The sequence below is a fragment of the Capricornis sumatraensis genome, chromosome 10 (assembly GCF_032405125.1).
Source record: "Capricornis sumatraensis isolate serow.1 chromosome 10, serow.2, whole genome shotgun sequence".
Taxonomy (NCBI): Eukaryota; Metazoa; Chordata; class Mammalia; order Artiodactyla; family Bovidae; genus Capricornis; species Capricornis sumatraensis.
Window position 1 is genome coordinate 22,127,457 of NC_091078.1, and position 17,921 is coordinate 22,145,377.

Here is a 17,921-nt window from a genome sequence, read left to right on the forward strand (position 1 = left end):
CTGTCTTATAGCCTACTGTACTGGTGGCAATCCAAGTAATTGCCACCATGGCCTTACTGCTCTGACATTTAGAATTATATTTATCTCTCCTACGTTCTCCCTTCTTCCTTTCCCCACTTCATTCATTGGAGGCAGTCTCCATCATGCACACACTGTATACTCACTCTCAAAAAGAAAATGTGGTAAAGGACTTAATAACCTACTGTGTTTCCCCCACGAGGTATCTGTAGATGTGTGGGGTCAATTGTTGGCTGTCATAGTGCCTGAGCATTGTTACTGGAATTTAGTAGACTGGTCTGTGGATGCCCCATAACTTTCTGTGTACTGAAGGGGCTTAAATGATAATGCTTTTGAATCATGAATATCAGTAATGTTACTGCTGAGCAAAGCTAGACCTAACTGAGGTTTACATGGGTACCAGCAACCTCGGCTATCAGAGGATTTTAGTTGTGCCTTGATGAGCAGATGCTAAAATCTCTTATAGTAGGTTCTTAATAAAACTATGTTGTGTTTTGAATCAAGTTGTTTATTTATAAATTAGTCAATACTAATAAATTTGGAGAAGGCAATAGTACCCCACTCCAGTACTCTTGCCTGGAAAATCCCATGGACGGAGGAGCCTGGTGGGCTGCAGTCCATGGGGTCATGAAGAGTCGAACATGACTGAGTGACTTCACTTTCACTTTGAACTTTCATGCATTGGAGAAGGAAATGGCAACCCACTCAAGTGTTCTTGCCTGGAGAATCCCAGGGACAGCGGAGCCTAGTGGGTTGCTGTCTATGGGGTCGCACAGAGTTGGACACAACTGAAGCTACTTAGTAGCAGCAGTAGCATATAAGTTACTTTCAAGAATTAAAAAAAAAAAAGATATACTTGCCAACATCAAGATTCTAACTTTATTGTAAAGGTGATTAACCTGTACAGAAACAAAATGAGCATTTTGGGAAATTTTAAAAATGCTATCAGAACATTTTATCAGAACAAGCAGAAGTGAGGGCTTACTTTTGAGCACAGGTATTGGGGGGTAACTCTGAGTGGAAACCATTATGAAACAGGTAGGATTTTAATAGAAAATGATTTGGGGAGACACTTGCTGCAATCAAAGATATATCTAAGAACTTGGGAGAAGAGAGAGAAATGTATAGAAATATTGTTACTGTAAAGAATAAGACTTAAAACGATGTGGCAGAAGATTGGACTAAAAACACAGATATGGGTAGAGTATAGATGGTCTTGAACTTCTTATAAAGGAGTCTTTCCACTTGGAGATATGGATTCATATATGAGTTCAGTCATTGGGAGCAGTGTATGGCAGATTGCCTAATGTTCTATGCTTCCTCTCAATGCCCTTTCATACCGTCCATGATGTAAACTCCTTCAGTTATCAGCTGCTTAAACTTGCTTTCCTGATTTTCAAGGTCTCCTGTCAAGAGCCCTTTCAGTTTGTAATTTTAAATAGTAGCAATATTCCTAGAGGTGAATCACATAATGATTTTTTTCAATCTCTTTTATATATCACTAGAAAAGTATGATTAGATTCAATTCAGTTGTTTCCCACAAAAGTAATATGTAGAAAATACCAACCAAGGTGACTCTCTATGTGCTTAATAGCCTAAACATTTAGGTTAAGGATATAATAGAACTGTTTGGCTTAAAGGACAAGAAGGTGTTGCACAAATTATCCCAAAGAGCCAAAAACAGCGTCCAGTTTTTACTTGAAACAATTTGTTCTTGGAATATTGTCAGCTAAATTTGTGGTCAACTTTTGCAAATTGTATGAATTTGCACTGCATATTTTATTTAGTGTTTAGCAAAACTCCAATATGGCTCTGCATAACTTACACAATACACCACGAAAATGACTTCAGAAACTCCCACAGAAGTTGACAAATTGGGCATCTAATGCTTTTAAGCTAATTGCATGCTTTGCAGTTAAAGAGTCAACTTGTTAAGAATGAAGATCATGGTTTCTTGGAGATAATGCTCTGCCTACTGCCACACTGAATGCAGCCCAACCCTATATCAAAAATATTACAGAAGCTTAAAGAAGAAAATAATGTGAACTTTAATCACCATTCAAACTTACTCTTCAGTGAAGTACTCATGAATCATATGCAGTATCATAGCAGTTTTGAGACCTATTCTTGAATGTTCAAGCTGTTATTTTCAGGAAATTTAGAAAGCAGATTGCTAAGTGATAAAGAGTAATTCAATACCATTGCTTATGCCATTTTTTTTCTCCCTTGCAGACTGGAAAAAAGGAAAGGAGTAATACCCTCAATATTGCAATAGAAAACATGTGTAAGAAGACAAGAGACCTTCGCAGACAGGTGAGTGAAGAGAAAGATATGGAGACAAACACCAAGTAGAAGGAACCTTTTTTTTTTTTTCTTTTCAAATTAATTTAGAACACAGAGCAAGAACAGTGAAAATATACTTTCCACATTTACATAACTCACCCATTTTTGTGGCAAACATAAAGTAGAAGAAAGTTGACAATATCAGGCAGGGTTACTTTCAAATGCTGGCCCTGCTGTCATCAGTTATGAGATCTCAGGAACAGATTTCACCTTTCTAAGCCTCTCCAGACCCAGAAAATGGAATTAATAATACATGATAGGGCTATGAGGTTGAAATGAAATGCCTCCGAGTGCCTGGAACATAGTAAATTTTTAGAGACTGTTGGTAAATTGATTATATTAGATGAAAATCTGAGTTTATTATCCAAATGTTTAGAGGAAACAGCTAGTCATTTGGAGACTTTACCAATTTCCCCTTCTAACTCTTCAGGATGCTTCAGAAATTAATTCCTGTTTAAGGCTCCTTTTAACCTTAGGTTATCAGGAACATAGGATTAGAAAGGATTTATTAAGTATAAGAGAAGTCTAGTATTATGCCATAAGTTATATTTTTATTCCTCCAGAAATATGAAGACTTAGTCATTTTTAAAGACTTTTGCTTTCTGTTCCTTTCTGCTATTTAATAACTGGAGTTCTTTTGCACATACAGCTTTAACTTGGTTACCATTAACTTACAAAAGAAGGGCAAAAACGTTTCACTCATAAGCTTTTAATGCAATATATTATTGTGGTTTAGTGGGAAGATGTAGTAAAATGGCCTGAACAATCTTTTAATTCAGAAGTAGATTTGGAAATAGAACAAATAGGGATCCTCAGCCAGGTATTATTTGCTGTGTAAAAGCACAATTTTGAAGGCTGGGGAAATTCCAGTTTCTCAACTTTTTGATCTGAATGCAAATCCTATTTCTACTATCAGCACTTAAAATCATGAAATGTAAGAGCTGAAAGGAACTTAGGACAACCTGTCTTAAGATGCAGACGAGAAAACAGGCTATTATGGTGAGGCGACCTGCCTGAGGAAGGAACACCGAACCAATACCCAGCCGTAACCTACACCCAGCTCAGGAATTCTCACCCCCACGACTATCCTCCCGGTTAGTTGTGTAGTTTTCATTCTCTGTCTTCAGGATTCTACCCCATCTGCTCTTCCCAGAACTTGAAAAATTTGTTACTATGAGCTTTTAACAACTGTGTTTTTCATTCCAGTATCTCTAGACTGCCTTCAACAACGTTATGCACAAAGAATTGATGTACATTTATACCTCCAAAGCTTTTGGAATCATTATTTATCTTAAAAAAAAAAAAGATAAAGCAATCCTTTGTGGGTAGGATTACCAGATTTAGCAAATCAAAGTACAGGATGCCCAGTTAAATTTGAATTTCAGATTAACAGCAAACAAATATTGCATGGGAACATAATTATACATACATATATATATATATATTTTAAAAAAAAACTGTATTTATCTGAAATTCAAATTTAACCAGGAATCTTATATTTTATCTCAAAATCATACTTTGATTTCAACCCCACATCATCAGTGAGATAGGGAAAGAGCATGGGGTTATTAATACTTCATAGTAAAAGGGTGTAATAGTAGGCTCATAGAGAACTGCTGTGTTCCAGAGTTATGAAAATTTCCTGTGGTTTCACAGGTCCATATCTTATTATTATTATTTTTTGGTTAAATATTGCTGTTTAACAAAGCACCAAGAATAATAGCAACCACTTTATTGTTTCATGATTCCATGGGTTGGCTGTGTAGGGATGTCAGGGAGTCCCTTTCTATAGCATTTTCACTTGCAGTCTCCCATGTGCTGGTAGTTAAAATGATGTCTGGATTCAGGGCTCAGTGTTTGAGACATCAGTGCTGCTTCTTTTTCCCTCTCTCCATGTGGTGTCTAATCTCCCAAGTCCCCATTCATGTGGCTTCTCTCTAGCATGTGAGTCCGGATTTCTTACATGTTGGTTCAAGGATCCAAGAGAAGAAAGATGGAAGTTGCAGGCCCTCTTAATGCCTGAGCTCAAAAGTCACCAGGATATCATTTCCTCCACATTCTATTGATCAGAATACCACAAATTCTGCTCCAGGTCAACAGGGACAAGCAAAAACATCCTCTTACGGGAAAAGTGGAGTGTGTATATAGGAAGATGGGATTGTTAGGAGCTGTCTTTGGAGACATCCATGGTCTTCACTGTGAGCTGAGGCAGTTGCTATGATTTGTTCTCAGGATCCTTGCTTGCCTTCCCAAGAATTTCATTTTCCATCGTGATGTTTATGCTTGTGGCAATAATAAAAGCTAAGCAACATGAGTCATCTCCACCTCTTCTTCTTGCAAAATTTGTTAAGCAGTTGGTTTTAAGCATCTTCTATATACTTTTCATGCAGGAAGGAGGAAGCCCCTACCCTTACAGTGTTTTTCTTCAGAATGTTTAATATTCTTGTTCTAGATCTGTGGGTTTCTGTTTGTTTGTTTGTTTTTAGTTAAAAAAAAAAAAAAAAGCCCATCTCTCTGCTGATACATCTGAATTCATTTGTTTACCCATAGCCTGTCCATTGACGATACAGAAACATTTTAGCTCAGAGGATCAGTGTCATCTGCAATGAATGAGATAGATTGCTTAGACATAGCTGGGAAAAAGCAGATTATACATTTTGGGGTAACATAGATAAATGTCTTACATGTGACTTATTATTCTTTTGTTTCAAATAAATAATTTGTCTTTTCTTGCTCTGTGACTTCATTGGCTGTTGTACTAAAGAACAAAGACAAAAGTCATGGGCATTGTGTTTTAGCTTCTGTGTAATTTGGCCCCAACTTAATTCTCATAATTCTTCTTTTGCTTTCTTCCTTTAGTTTTTCCTCCTCACCACACCAGCACATTAACCTTTTCTCTGGATGGTGTATTTACTCATCACTAAATTTCCCAACACTTCCATCTCTACCTACAGACACATATGCATCTTTGTATATATGGATTGTTTAACTTGGTGCCTGACTTGTTCTGCTTATTCCCTATACAACTCCTAATTGATTGAGAAAGTTTAAAACGGATATAAATGCTACTTCTGCCATGAAACCTTTGCCATTTTTATCAGCTAGAATTCCTCCTTTTTTCTTCCTGGAGCGCTTATAGCATTGATAGTTGTTTTAAAGCAGTAACCATATTCTGTTTGTGTTTCTCTTATTTAGTGGCTTTTTCTTCACAATGGATTTTAAATCCTTAAAATGATAGTTATAACAGCATCTCTCATTTAGCAAATGCTTTCCATAGCTCTCTGACCACTGTAGTACTTACATTATTGTATTTTATCCCTGAAAAAGAAACAATGCGATAGCATTACTATCAGAATCCCTCAGGTGAGTCAGTTTACCCAGCAAAAGATAGAGCTGAGGTTTCAGCTCAGTTCAGTTCAGTTCAGTCGCTCAGTCGTGTCTGACTCTTTGCGACCCCATGAATCGCAGTACGCCAGGCCTCCCTGTCCATCACCAACTCCCAGAGTTCACTCAGACACATCCATCGAGTCAGTGATGCCATCCAGCCATCTCATCCTCCGTCATCTCCTTCTCCTCCTGCCCCCAATCCCTCCCAGCATCAGAGTCTTTTCTAATAAGTCAACTCTTCACATGAGGTGGCCAAAGTACAGGAGTTTCAGCTTTAGCATCATTCCTTCCAATGAAATCCCAGGGCTGATCTCCTTCAGAATGGACTGGTTGGATCTCCTTGCAGTCCAAGGGACCCTCAAGAGTCTTCTCCAACACCACAGTTCAAAAACCTCAATTCTTCGGCGCTCAGCCTTCTTCACAGTCCAACTCTCACATCCATACATGACCACAGGAAAAACCATAGCCTTGACTAGATGGACCTTAGTTGGCCAAGTAATGTCTCTGTTTTTGAATAAGCTATCTAGGTTGATCATAACTTTTCTTCCAAGGAGTAAGCTTCTTTTAATTTCATGGCTGCAGTCATCATCTGCAGTGATTTTGGAGCCCCCCAAAATAAAGTCTGACACTGTTTCCATCGTTTCCCCATCTATTTCCCATGAAGTGATGGGACCAGATGCCATGATCTTCGTTTTCTGAACTTTGAGTTTAAGCCAACTTTTTCACTCTCCTCTTTCACTTTCATCAAGAGGCTTTTTAGTTCCTCTTCACTTTCTGCCATAAGGGTGGTGTCATCTGCATATCTGAGGTTATTGATATTTCTCCCAGCAATCTTGATTCCAGCTTGTGTTTCTTCCAGTCCAGCGTTTCTCATGATGTACTCTGCATAGAAGTTTAATAAGCAGGGTGACAATATACAGCCTTGGCGTACTCCTTTTCCTATTTGGAACTAGTTTGTTGTTCCATTTCCAATTCTAAGTGTTGCTTCCTGACCTGCATACAGATTTCTCAAGAGGCAGGTCAGGTGGTCTGGTATTCCCATCCCTTTCAGAATTTTCCACAGTTCATTGTGATCCACAGAGTCAAAGGCTTTGGCACAGTCAATAAAGCAGAAATATATGTTTTTCTGGAACTCTCTTGCTTTTTCCATGATCCAGCGGATGTTGGCAATTTGATCTCTGGTTCCTCTGCCTTTTCTAAAACCAGCTTGAACATCGGGAAGTTCACGGTTCACGTATTACTGAAGCCTGGCTTGGAGAATTTTGAGCATTACTTTACTAGTGTGTGAGATGAGTGAAATTGTGCGGTAGTTTGAGCAGTCTTTGGCATTCCATTTCTTTGGCATTGGAACGAAAACTGACCTTTTCCAGTCCTGTGGCCACTGCTGAGTTTTCCAAATTTGCTGGCATATTGAGTGCAGCACTTTCACAGCATCATCTTTCAGGATTTGAAACAGCTCAACTGGAATTCCATCACCTCCACTGGCTTTCTTTGTAGTGATGCTTTCCAAGGCCCACCTGACTTCACTTTCCAAGATATCTGGCTCTAGACTAGTAATCACATCCTCATGATTATCTGGGTCGTGAAGATCCTTTTTGTACAGGTTTCAGCTCACGCCCATCTAATCCCAGCCCAAATTTGCAACCACTCTTCCAGGGGGCAGGGATAATGGCCTTTTCATTGTCAGAACTTTTAGTATGTAATACACTGATTTACTATTATAATATTTTTTCTTCCTTAGTATGTATTTTACATGTTTTTACATTTTAAATTTTCTTCTTCCTTTAATTTCTTTTTTCATTTATTTGAGCACTGCATACATATTGAAATTCTATAGAAGGAAGTTTTTTTTTTTTTTTAAACCTTCTTTGCTTCATTAAAGAAACCAAATAAAATCTATTCCACTTCTACTGAATTATGCAGAGTGGAACAGATACTGGATTTCACCAAAAACAGATTAATTTTTTATATATTAATATATTGAGAAATAATTTTTTCATGAATGCAAAAATAAAGACTTAAGTTATGTCGAATAAAATAGGGTTATGTTGAAAACAAACAAAACAGTTTGATTGATTCTATAGTCGCAGAATTGTTGAATTGCTATAGTCATCTCTTCTCTTTTTTGGGAGTTCAGTTCAGCTTAGTCACTCAGCTGTGTCTCACTCTTTGTGACCCCATGGACTGCAGCATGCCGGGCCTCCCTGTCCAACACCAACTCCCAGAGCTTACTCAAACTCATGTCCATTGAGTTGGTGATGCCATCCAACCATCTCATCCTCTGTCGTCCCTTCTCCTACTACCCTCAGTCTTTCCCAGCATCAGGATTTTTTGCAGTGATTCAATTTTTGCATCAGGTGGCCAAAGTATTGGAGTTTCAGCTTCAGCATCAGTCCTTCCAATGAATATTCAGGACTGACTTCCTTTAGGATGGACTGGTTGGATCTGCTTGCAGTCCAAGGGACTCTCAAGAGTCTTCTCCAACACCACAGTTCAAAAGCATCAATTCTTTGGCACTCAGCTTCTTTATAGTCCAACTGTCACATTCATACATGACTACTGGAAAAACCATAGCCTTGACAGACAGACCTTTGTTGGCAAAGTAATATCTCTGCTTTTTTTGATATGCTGTTTAGGTTGGTCATATCATGGCTGCAGTCACCATCTGCAGTGATTTTGGATCCCAAAAGTTAGTCTGTCATTGTTTCCATTGTTTCCCCATCTATTTGCCATGAAGTGATAAGACCGGGTGCCATGATCTTAGTTTTCTGAATGTTGAGTTTTAAGTCCGCTTTTTCACTCTCCTCTTTCACTTTCATCAAGAGGCTCTTTAGTTCCTTTTCACTTTCTGCCATTAGGGTGGTGTCATCTGTGTATCGGAGGTTATTGATATTTCTCCCGGAAATCTTGATTCCAGCTTGTGCTTCAACCAGCCCAGCATTTCTCATGATGTACTCTGTGTATAAGTTAAATAAGCAGGATGACAATATACAGCCTTGATGTACTCCTTTCCCAATTTGGAACCAGTCTGTTGTTCCATGTCCAGTTCAAAAACTGTTGCTTTCTGACCTACATACAGATTTCTCAGGAGGCAGGTCAGGTGGTCTGGTATTCCCATCTCTTTTAGAATTTTGTTGGGAGTACCAGGGCCTACTCATAAAAATATACGTAGGTTCTTATACTTCCTCCTTATCATTCTCATCATCAAATAATAAGTATCCAGAAGATACACATCTCATTAAGCTGGCACAGCATATATATGCTGAATTAGTTATTGCATTATTTCTATGTTATATAATTAATTGAGTTTTGAAAGTCATATTTTACTACTTGACTTAAAATGACATTTATATATACAAATATAAGTTTTATGGTTTCCTGAGGATGATTCTTTTCTAGAACACTTTCTTTTCTTTTCACTCCTCTTCTACTCACAATTTTTGTCTTCCCTTATTTGGTAGGGGTGTGAGTGTGTGCAGGTTTTTCTTACAGTTTTAAGACATAGCTCCCACTTTTGGGTTTCCATTGTAGAGAAATATAGTATTTTATTTGAGATCTCTAACCATTTACATCAGTGGGAAATAGAAAAATTGATGTCTCAAAGCCTCTATTAAACTGTAGTGAGAAAAGGTAGAAAACCCCTCAATTTAGTTTTGTGCTTGGCAGATTTCATTCCTGACCACAAACAGATATTTATTGAAAATACATACCTCTAACTCCTATTGTCCTCTCACTAACTTTAGCTTTAAGTGCTGTGGCTTCTAAGATTGTCCTGTTTTCACACTGGCATGCTGGATTCTTCTTTACAGTTTTTCACCCACGTGAAAGAAATGAATTGTTTCACTTGGCAGGAACATAGTATAGAAATAAACAAGATAGTTCCTCCTTAGTTATTACACATGGATATTGATGACTGTACAATTTCAATGAAAAAAATTCCATATGAATATGTCAGAACATATAAAGGAAATTTCTTATCATAGCGTTCAGTGTCTTCCATAGCTTGTCCCCATGTTCATTTAGTTTTATCTCATTTCCTCTTTCACAGCTAGCCATAATGCAGGAGATGGCAGAATTTTAAACTGAGTGTTTTGCAAAAAGTGGCAAAGCGTGACCATCAATGGGCAGTTACATAAGACATCAGGGGAGTCTGTTACCTGCTATGTGAGCAAACGACACTAACACCAGATGCATGTACTACTTTGTATTGGATTCTCCTGAAAGCAGATCCAAAGACTGAGGCCTTTATTCAGGTCATTTTTTTGAGAGGTAATTACTAGCAGCAAGTGTAAAAGAACCTCAAGCATAAAAGAACAGGCAGGAAAGGAGGAACCGATATATTATTGAGGTTGCCACTATAGGCATGAGTTGCTAAAGGACCTCTGAGAAGGGACAGAATGTCTCCCAGAATTGTCTGATCAGTAGATGGAAGCTGAGGATTTTATCCAGTAGCCCCCATCCCCATTGGATGAGGGTGGCTTCTAGTGGTGTTGAGTTTCCAGAACTTGCAGGCTATTTGTGCTTGACCTGAGAATCTCACAGAGACTTGGAGCAGGCCCTGAGAAGGAATAACAGAATGAAGCATGGAATGCACTCCAGGTGGCATGTCTTTGGAGGACATGGAATTGTCCCCAGGAATAACAGCTGGAATCAGAGACTGGTCCAGTGAATGAGATGTAAAGCACCAAAGGCCTCTAATGTAGTCTGTAATCATAGCTATGAATGTGATGGTAAATGATCAGAAATTAGTAAGAGAGATGATATGGTAAGAAAAAGGTGAGTTGGTTGCATTAACGGTGCTGTTTGTTGTTTGCGTGGGGTGAAGGTGCTTTCAAAAGAGATGTCCCTCTGCCTGCTGACTGCATGCTATACCTTAAGGGTATCTCTCACGTCTAACACAAATCACCATTTTCTGGCCTTTTCCTTCTGTCATCTTTTAATTTTTCTGTCTGAATTTTGTTCTTTTTACCTCAAATACCTTTCACTATTTCCATTCTGCCTAAGGAAATCCTATTTCAATCTTTAGCACCATATTCCAGTCACATCAGATGCTTGTGATTTGGGAGGATCTATTTTCTCTGCTCATGATAATCTCTATTCCTAGAATGTGATGTTTGCCAGCTCCAACTCTTAACATCCTAATCAGTTTTTTAAATGAATTGTATATGTCACATCCTTATAGAAATCTCCTTAACCATGACAGTCAATTGTTTTTTATTTGTTTGCACTTCCTGTAAGATGCTCATCAATCTTCGTCTCACTTCCTCCCTAAGTTACCCCATCTCTGTCATTCTAGTATTCCCCAAATTGCCTCAAATGGTGCTTTGCCCTTAGACAGACAACTCAAAATAAATTTGTTACATTGAATGAATATACAAATACCGAAGATTTGTTTTGCTCATTATGCATGGTAGTATTTTGTATCAGATAATTTTAGCCATTTTTCAACAGAATCATGAAAACATTGGCACAGAACTTATTTGAAAGCATATTTTCCAGTTCTTCTGTCTTGTCCTACTGAATATAATATGTGGTACCTTTTTTCTCATTTATCATATTATGTAGTTAGCAACATGACTTAGAAAAAAAAGCAAAAAATGTGTTCTGAAGTAACAGAACCGGACATGGAACAATGGACAGGTTCCAAATTGTAAAAGGAGCATGTTAAGGCTGTATATTGTCATGGTGCTTATTTAACTTATAACCAGAGTACATCATGTGAAATGCCAGGCTGGATGAAACACAAGCTAGAGTCAAGATTGCAGGAAGAAATATCAGTAACCTCAGTTATGCAGATGACGCCACCTTTATGGCAGAAAGCGAAGAGGAACTAAACAGCCTCTTGATGAAAATGAAAGAGGAGAGTGAAACAGCTGGCTTAAAACTCAACATTCAAAAAAACTAAGATCATGGCATCTAGTCCGATTACTTCATGGCAAATAGATGGGGAAACAGTGGAAACAGTGACAGACTTTATTATCCTGGGGTCCAAAATCACTGCAGATGGTGACTGCAGCCATGAAATTAAAACTCTTGCTCCTTGGAAGAAAACTTGTGACAAACCTAGATAGTGTATTAAGAAGCAGAGACATACTTTGCCAACAAAAGTCTATAGAGTCAAAGCTATAGTTCTTCCAGTAGTCATGTGAGATGTTGGACCATAAAGAAGGCTGAACATTGAAGAATCAATGCTTTTGAACTGTGGTGTTGGACAAGACTCTTGAGAATCCCTTGGACCACAAGATCAAACCAGTCAGTCCTAAAGGAAATCAACCCTGAATGTTCATTAGAAAGACTGATGCTGAAGCTACAATACTCTGGCCACCTGATGCATAGAGTTGACTCATTGGAAAAGACCCTAATGCTGGGAAACATTGGTTGCAGAAGGAGAAGGGAACAACAGAAGACAAGATGGTTGGATGGCATCACTGACTCAATGGATGTGAGTTTGAGCAAACTCCTGGAGGTGGTGAGGGATAGGGAAAGCTGGGCTGCTGCAGTCCATGTGGCGGCAAAGAGACATGACTAAGTCACGGAACAACAACAACTTTGGTTTAGTCTAAAAAAATCAAAGTATTCTTTAATTAATAGTAAATCAGCTATACATCAAACCTCAGCTCTATAGATATTTCAATATTTGTATATGAGATGCTGGATGGAATGAGTAGCAGGGAAAATTAGTTGAAAACTTGAAGAAACAATAATAAAAAAAGGACAAGGGAGTAAATATCCTTAAAATGAAGGAAAGACAGTGTGGCACCACTGAGGAAAGATGCAGACTCGAGCAAATATATTCAGTCCTGGAAGAAGATTGCTATAATTATTCAAGTATTTACAAAAACTGGCACAATCTAAGATAATAGTCATTTGTATTACTATCAATTTTTATATGGTAATAAATCAAAATGTAATTTTTTAAAGCATACGAGGACAATCTAAGTCTGACTTTCTGAGTTTAGTTGTAGATAAAAACACACATCAAAGTCTTTTATATGAGAAACAATCCCTCTTTAAACCTGTCTCAATGTAGTTAATACCAAGCCTTATTTCTTTTTGTGACAATCAAATTACTAGAAACAGGAGTTTATTCCATCTCCATGTCTTCGCTCCCATTCACTCTTCCAACCACAGCAATAGGGTTCCTGTTCCCACTTTCCACTAAAACTTAATAATCTAGTGGTCAAATCCCATAGAGAAGTCTTGGTTCTTTTAATTTATCTTTAAAATACAATTCTGAACCATTTTATCTTCTTGAAATTCCTGTCAGTCTCTTGATTTCATTTATTATAATATTTAATGGCACTGTCTCCTCCATTAGATTATAAGGAATCCTGTGTTTCCAACTTGACATTTCTCACAATATCTAGCTCTTGGTAGAAATTCAGGGGAAATGTGTTCAGAAATACTTGTTGAAGTGAATGAAATCAAATACATAGAAAAGGAGATTCAACATGTCTATAATGTGGGTATTACAATTGTGTTTGGTAGGATAAGTTCATTTGTAGGGCATTGAAACAAATTTATCTGAAAGCATCCCTTTTGACTGTTGATCATTTGATCTCTCTTTCTTGGCCATCATCTCAGTTTCCTTTTAAGGTCCTACTCTTTAATCTACCCATCCATGCCCATATTACTCACAGGTGGTAATATTTTCTAAGATTTTATTCGTGGACATCTCACTGTGAATCTCCCTCTGTAGCCTTCTGTTCACCTCCTTGGTTTGAATTACCTACCATATGTGTGCTGGCTTTCAATCTCATATCTTTAGTGCAGATTTCTCTTGGCCCTCCTTCTATATGTTAATGAAAGAAGAAAAGGATAAAAGGAAGAGAAGGTCATTGAAAACTCCACCTCTGAGAGATTTCCTCTACTTTTCTCTTACGTATGTAGAACTAACACACCTTATAGTTGCCAGCTAACTTCCAGCTTATCTGTTGTCTGACTTCACTGGTCTACCCTTTGTGGACATCAAACTGCTCATTCACTTAAGGTCTTTCCCTCTCCTGGAAGCACTTAGCAACCTACACCCTGTGGAAGTAACTGCTCAGTAACTGTTAATTAGCTGCCGTTAGTGATTTACTTTCTGAATGCGAAGCAGAATCTTTCCTTGGGGATCTTCCTATTGCCTTTGTGAAATTGTTGGTAGCCATAAAATTTCACAGTTCTTCCGAAAAAGCACCACTATCTTAGATAAAGGTATTTTCTGCCCCCAAATCTATAACTAATATGGATTTATCCTATAATTGTTAATGGAAGAGAGACAGTGTTTTGTTTTGTCCATGTAACTACATCATTCAACCCCTTAAAGTATATTAATTCTCATGTAATCCAAAACTAGAATAAGTATCTCTTGTTTTTTTAAATATAAATTTATTTATTTTAATTGGAGGTTAATTACAATATTGTATTGGTTTTGCCATACATCAACATGAATATATACTAAAATGTAATTTTCACAGAAGGCAAATTAAAGATTCTGTCTGATAGCTATTCATATCTTTGTTTTTATTACATAGGTTATTAAATTAAGTGAAGGAATTGACCAAAAACCTTGGAACCATTCATACTCATTGACATTGTTAATGAAACATTCAAGATATTGTGATCCTTAAAAACTCAATATTATATAAATATAATGCATTAATTTTCCAACTTAGTTTTAAATTTCAGAAAATATCTGCTGAGTAGAATAATTGCCTGATTGTCATTTATAAGCTTACACATAATCTAATTTAAAAGAACTAATTGTAGCAGAATGTTATACTTGTTTAATAATTTAAGGTATGAGGGCAAGAACAATTAATGCAAACAAAGAAAATTGGACATCAAACTCATTTATTATTCTCCTTGCTCTATTAATCTGTTATCAACAGGCATAATCAGTGATCTAACTTGGTTTAATTACCTTGAAGTCTACAATTTAGCTAATCAAAATTTATCATGAGTTCTTCCTACAAGGTAGAAAACATTTTATAATTTTGTAATTATGAAAATACATGCTGTACAATGTTGTTTTTACACATGCATAAACATTATAAGAGTGCAATTTCTTTGAGGGAAAAATGGAGTAGTATCACTTATAATTTGACCTCTAGGCTAAGTACAGTTTAAGAAAAAAATAGTAATTTTTGAGAGCAACAAAGCTATTGCTCAATAACTTTTTTTCTTGGATATTTACCTTGTTTCAGCTTTGTAAGTGACACTTATATACAATCTTAAATATTATGATTTTAAAAGACAGTACAAAAATATATAAAAGGAATTTTGTAATTACAGAGATTGTAAAAATATGAAATAATATGAACCATTTCCTTGGGGGGGAAAATAAAACTGAATTTTTTACTTCTCCTCAGCTCCGTAAGGCTATCATAGATCATGTGTCAGACTCTTTTTTGGATACAACAGTCCCACTTCTGGTTCTCATTGAAGCTGCCAAGAATGGCCGGGAAAAGGAAATAAAAGAATATGCTGCAATATTCCGTGAACACACCAGCAGGCTTGTAGAGGTAAGTGTGCTGGAATTATAACTACTCTAAATCCAAGAGAATAGGGCTCTCATTCTGCATTTATAGCTGAACAGAGCTCAAATACAAACTTTTGACCATTTACAGCAAATGAAACAGAGATGGGCCAAAGTAATATGAAGGCATGTATCTCAAATTGTATGAACTATTCCCCATTGGCTTGCAAAAGGAACAGTTTATTTAGAAAGAATTGTGAAAATATGATGAATATATTTTCTTAATGCATTTTCTTTTCAGAGCTACAAACACACACACAAAACCTGGTTAAACTTAGCTTTTATCATTACAGATATTTTCTTCATATTCTAATTTAAAAGTATTAGATGCTCTCTCTCATGCCATTTTATTGTTTCTCATCTTTTCATGGTTATGTTACTCCTCAGCCTTTCAAATCATATTCAACTATGAAACATGACTGTAGAATGTAGGATATACAGGGATAGAGAAACACAGAGTAATTAAGTAGAGATAGTGGATTGGTCCATGTCCCAGTAGAGGCAAGAGGAGATGATAATAAAACTATAATCCTCTTCTGCTTGGAAACTGGAGACATACCCCATGTTTTGGGAGGTGGGTTGGCATATGAAGGAGCTATGTAGTGCTGGGAAATGCCTAGAAGACAGATAATGAAATCTGCTATAATAAAGGACATCAGTATTGCAGTCATGGTATAAGAAAAACCCGAGTGGAAGAATGCTCAACACTAGTAAAAAGGTGAGAGTACTCACAAGCCCAGGAACCAGTGGCAGGAAGGGAAAAATGTGGTTAAACTGATTCTCATACTGAACTAATACCCATTAGTATGACTCTACCAGTTGTTTTTGGCTTGTGTCTAGACTCATTGTCAGTGCCCATGCTGTGCTGATTGATTTCCCTGGTGGCTCAGACGATAAAGCGTCTGTCTACAATGTGGGAGACCCAGGTTTGATCCCTGGGTTGGGAAGATCTACTGGAGAAGGAAATGGCAATCCACTCCAGTACTATTGCCTGGAAAATCCCGTGGACAGAGGAGCCTGATAGGCTACAGTCCACGGGGTCGCAAAGGGTTGGACACGACTGAGCGACTTCATTCATTCATTCATGCTGTGCTGATTATTAAATGTTTTGATTGCCAGAACCTTCCCATATAGGCCATGAACTCTGTGGTGGAACATGTGTTTGGGGGCCCACATTGCTTATCAAACTTGTATTAGAAATAGTCACCACTTGAATTAGAAACACAGCATTCTATACAATAATTACTAAGGTAGAAGACTTTCCCAACATTTTTCATGTGTATCTGCTGGGAAGGAAGTTTCCATGTAACTAGCACTTCCACTATCAACTTTATGCACCCCAATCCTCACATTTAGAAAATGAAGGGAATGGATAAATAGGTGGTTCCTACGATAATTTCAGCCCTAAAACTGCCCTACCTCCAACTTTGAAATCTTTGAAGTTCCCAAGAATTCTGTGAGACAGGGCAATGGATATAATTCCTGTTGGCCTTATGTGGAAATAAAGTACAAAACCCAGACCAAGCTAATGAAGAGTCAAAGCTGAGCTCCAGGTTTGCTTGAATTTAACTAATACAGTTAATTGCTTATTATTTATTTATATATTCCTTCTTGTACTCATTCCTCAAATATTTATTAACTATTCCCACAGGAAAATGTTAAAAATTAAAAGGGAGCAGAACAGAAGGAGCAAGTCATTAAAGGCACCAAACTAAATGTTGTCCCTATGAATCATAAACCTTTTGTCTAGAAATGTGTTTTCTAAGCTGAAGGAACACTAAATTATGAAAGTAACTTTTGAAAAATTCTGAGAGTAAAAGTTGGTTTCTGCTAATATTTCATCCTTACTCCTATTTTCAGTTTAGTTTCTAATGAGACATAAATCTCTTAAGGTGCTCAACGAAGGACTCCTTGATCACACAGTTTTGGGGGAAAAGTTCTATTTGTATTCATGGAGATTTTACATTTCTGAAAAATCCAGATATAAAGAGACCTCTTTAAATTTTCCCCAAATCAATTAACCTAATGTATTCTTTCTTTCATAAAACTTATTAGGAAGGTGCTGCCTTCCAGGACCCTTGAGAATGCTATCTTAATTTTATTACAAAATGATAGTTTAGTATTCTGTAGATGGAACTCTAAGAATCTATTTTAAATTTTTAAGGATTTTGAACATTTTATATTTAATGTGAATATGAAACAATAATAAATTTTTGGAATTTTGAGTTACTGAGGGATGGAGAATGGGTCTTATTCAACCCTCTTTGTTCCCTTAACACATTATAATGAGGTTATGTTGGCTTTGGAATGTTCCAGTTCTCATTCTGGTATTACTTAGAAACTTGCCTTCAGTTCCAATAAGCTTTTACTACTTAACAAACATCCTCAAACTTAGTGCTTTAAAACAGTACTTTATTATTTACGATTATTTTCTTATTGATTTGCTTGTTGACTGGGCAGTTCTTACGTAGGGTGTCTCATGTTCTTGTTGTCAACTGTTGGTTGGAGATGAAACCCTTCAAAGGTTTGACTAGGCTAGACATCCAAGATGGTACATTCACAAGTCTGAAAGTTCATGCTATCTGTCAGCTGGGAGCTTAGCTGTGGTTGTTGACTGGAGCATAAACCAATATATAGCCTTCCCATGTGACTT

The 17,921-nt window shown here is 37.1% G+C and overlaps 1 protein-coding gene across 1 annotated transcript in view; it reads left to right on the forward strand.

The window, feature by feature from the left end:
* Nucleotides 1-17,921, forward strand: part of CTNNA3 (catenin alpha 3) — a 1,791,870-nt gene that overhangs the window by 905,321 nt on the left and 868,628 nt on the right. Inside the window, exons 7-8 of the mRNA XM_068981838.1 lie at nucleotides 2,251-2,331; nucleotides 15,102-15,254. Coding sequence (XP_068837939.1) covers nucleotides 2,251-2,331; nucleotides 15,102-15,254 — 234 coding nt within the window. The remainder of the gene's footprint in view (nucleotides 1-2,250; nucleotides 2,332-15,101; nucleotides 15,255-17,921) is intronic.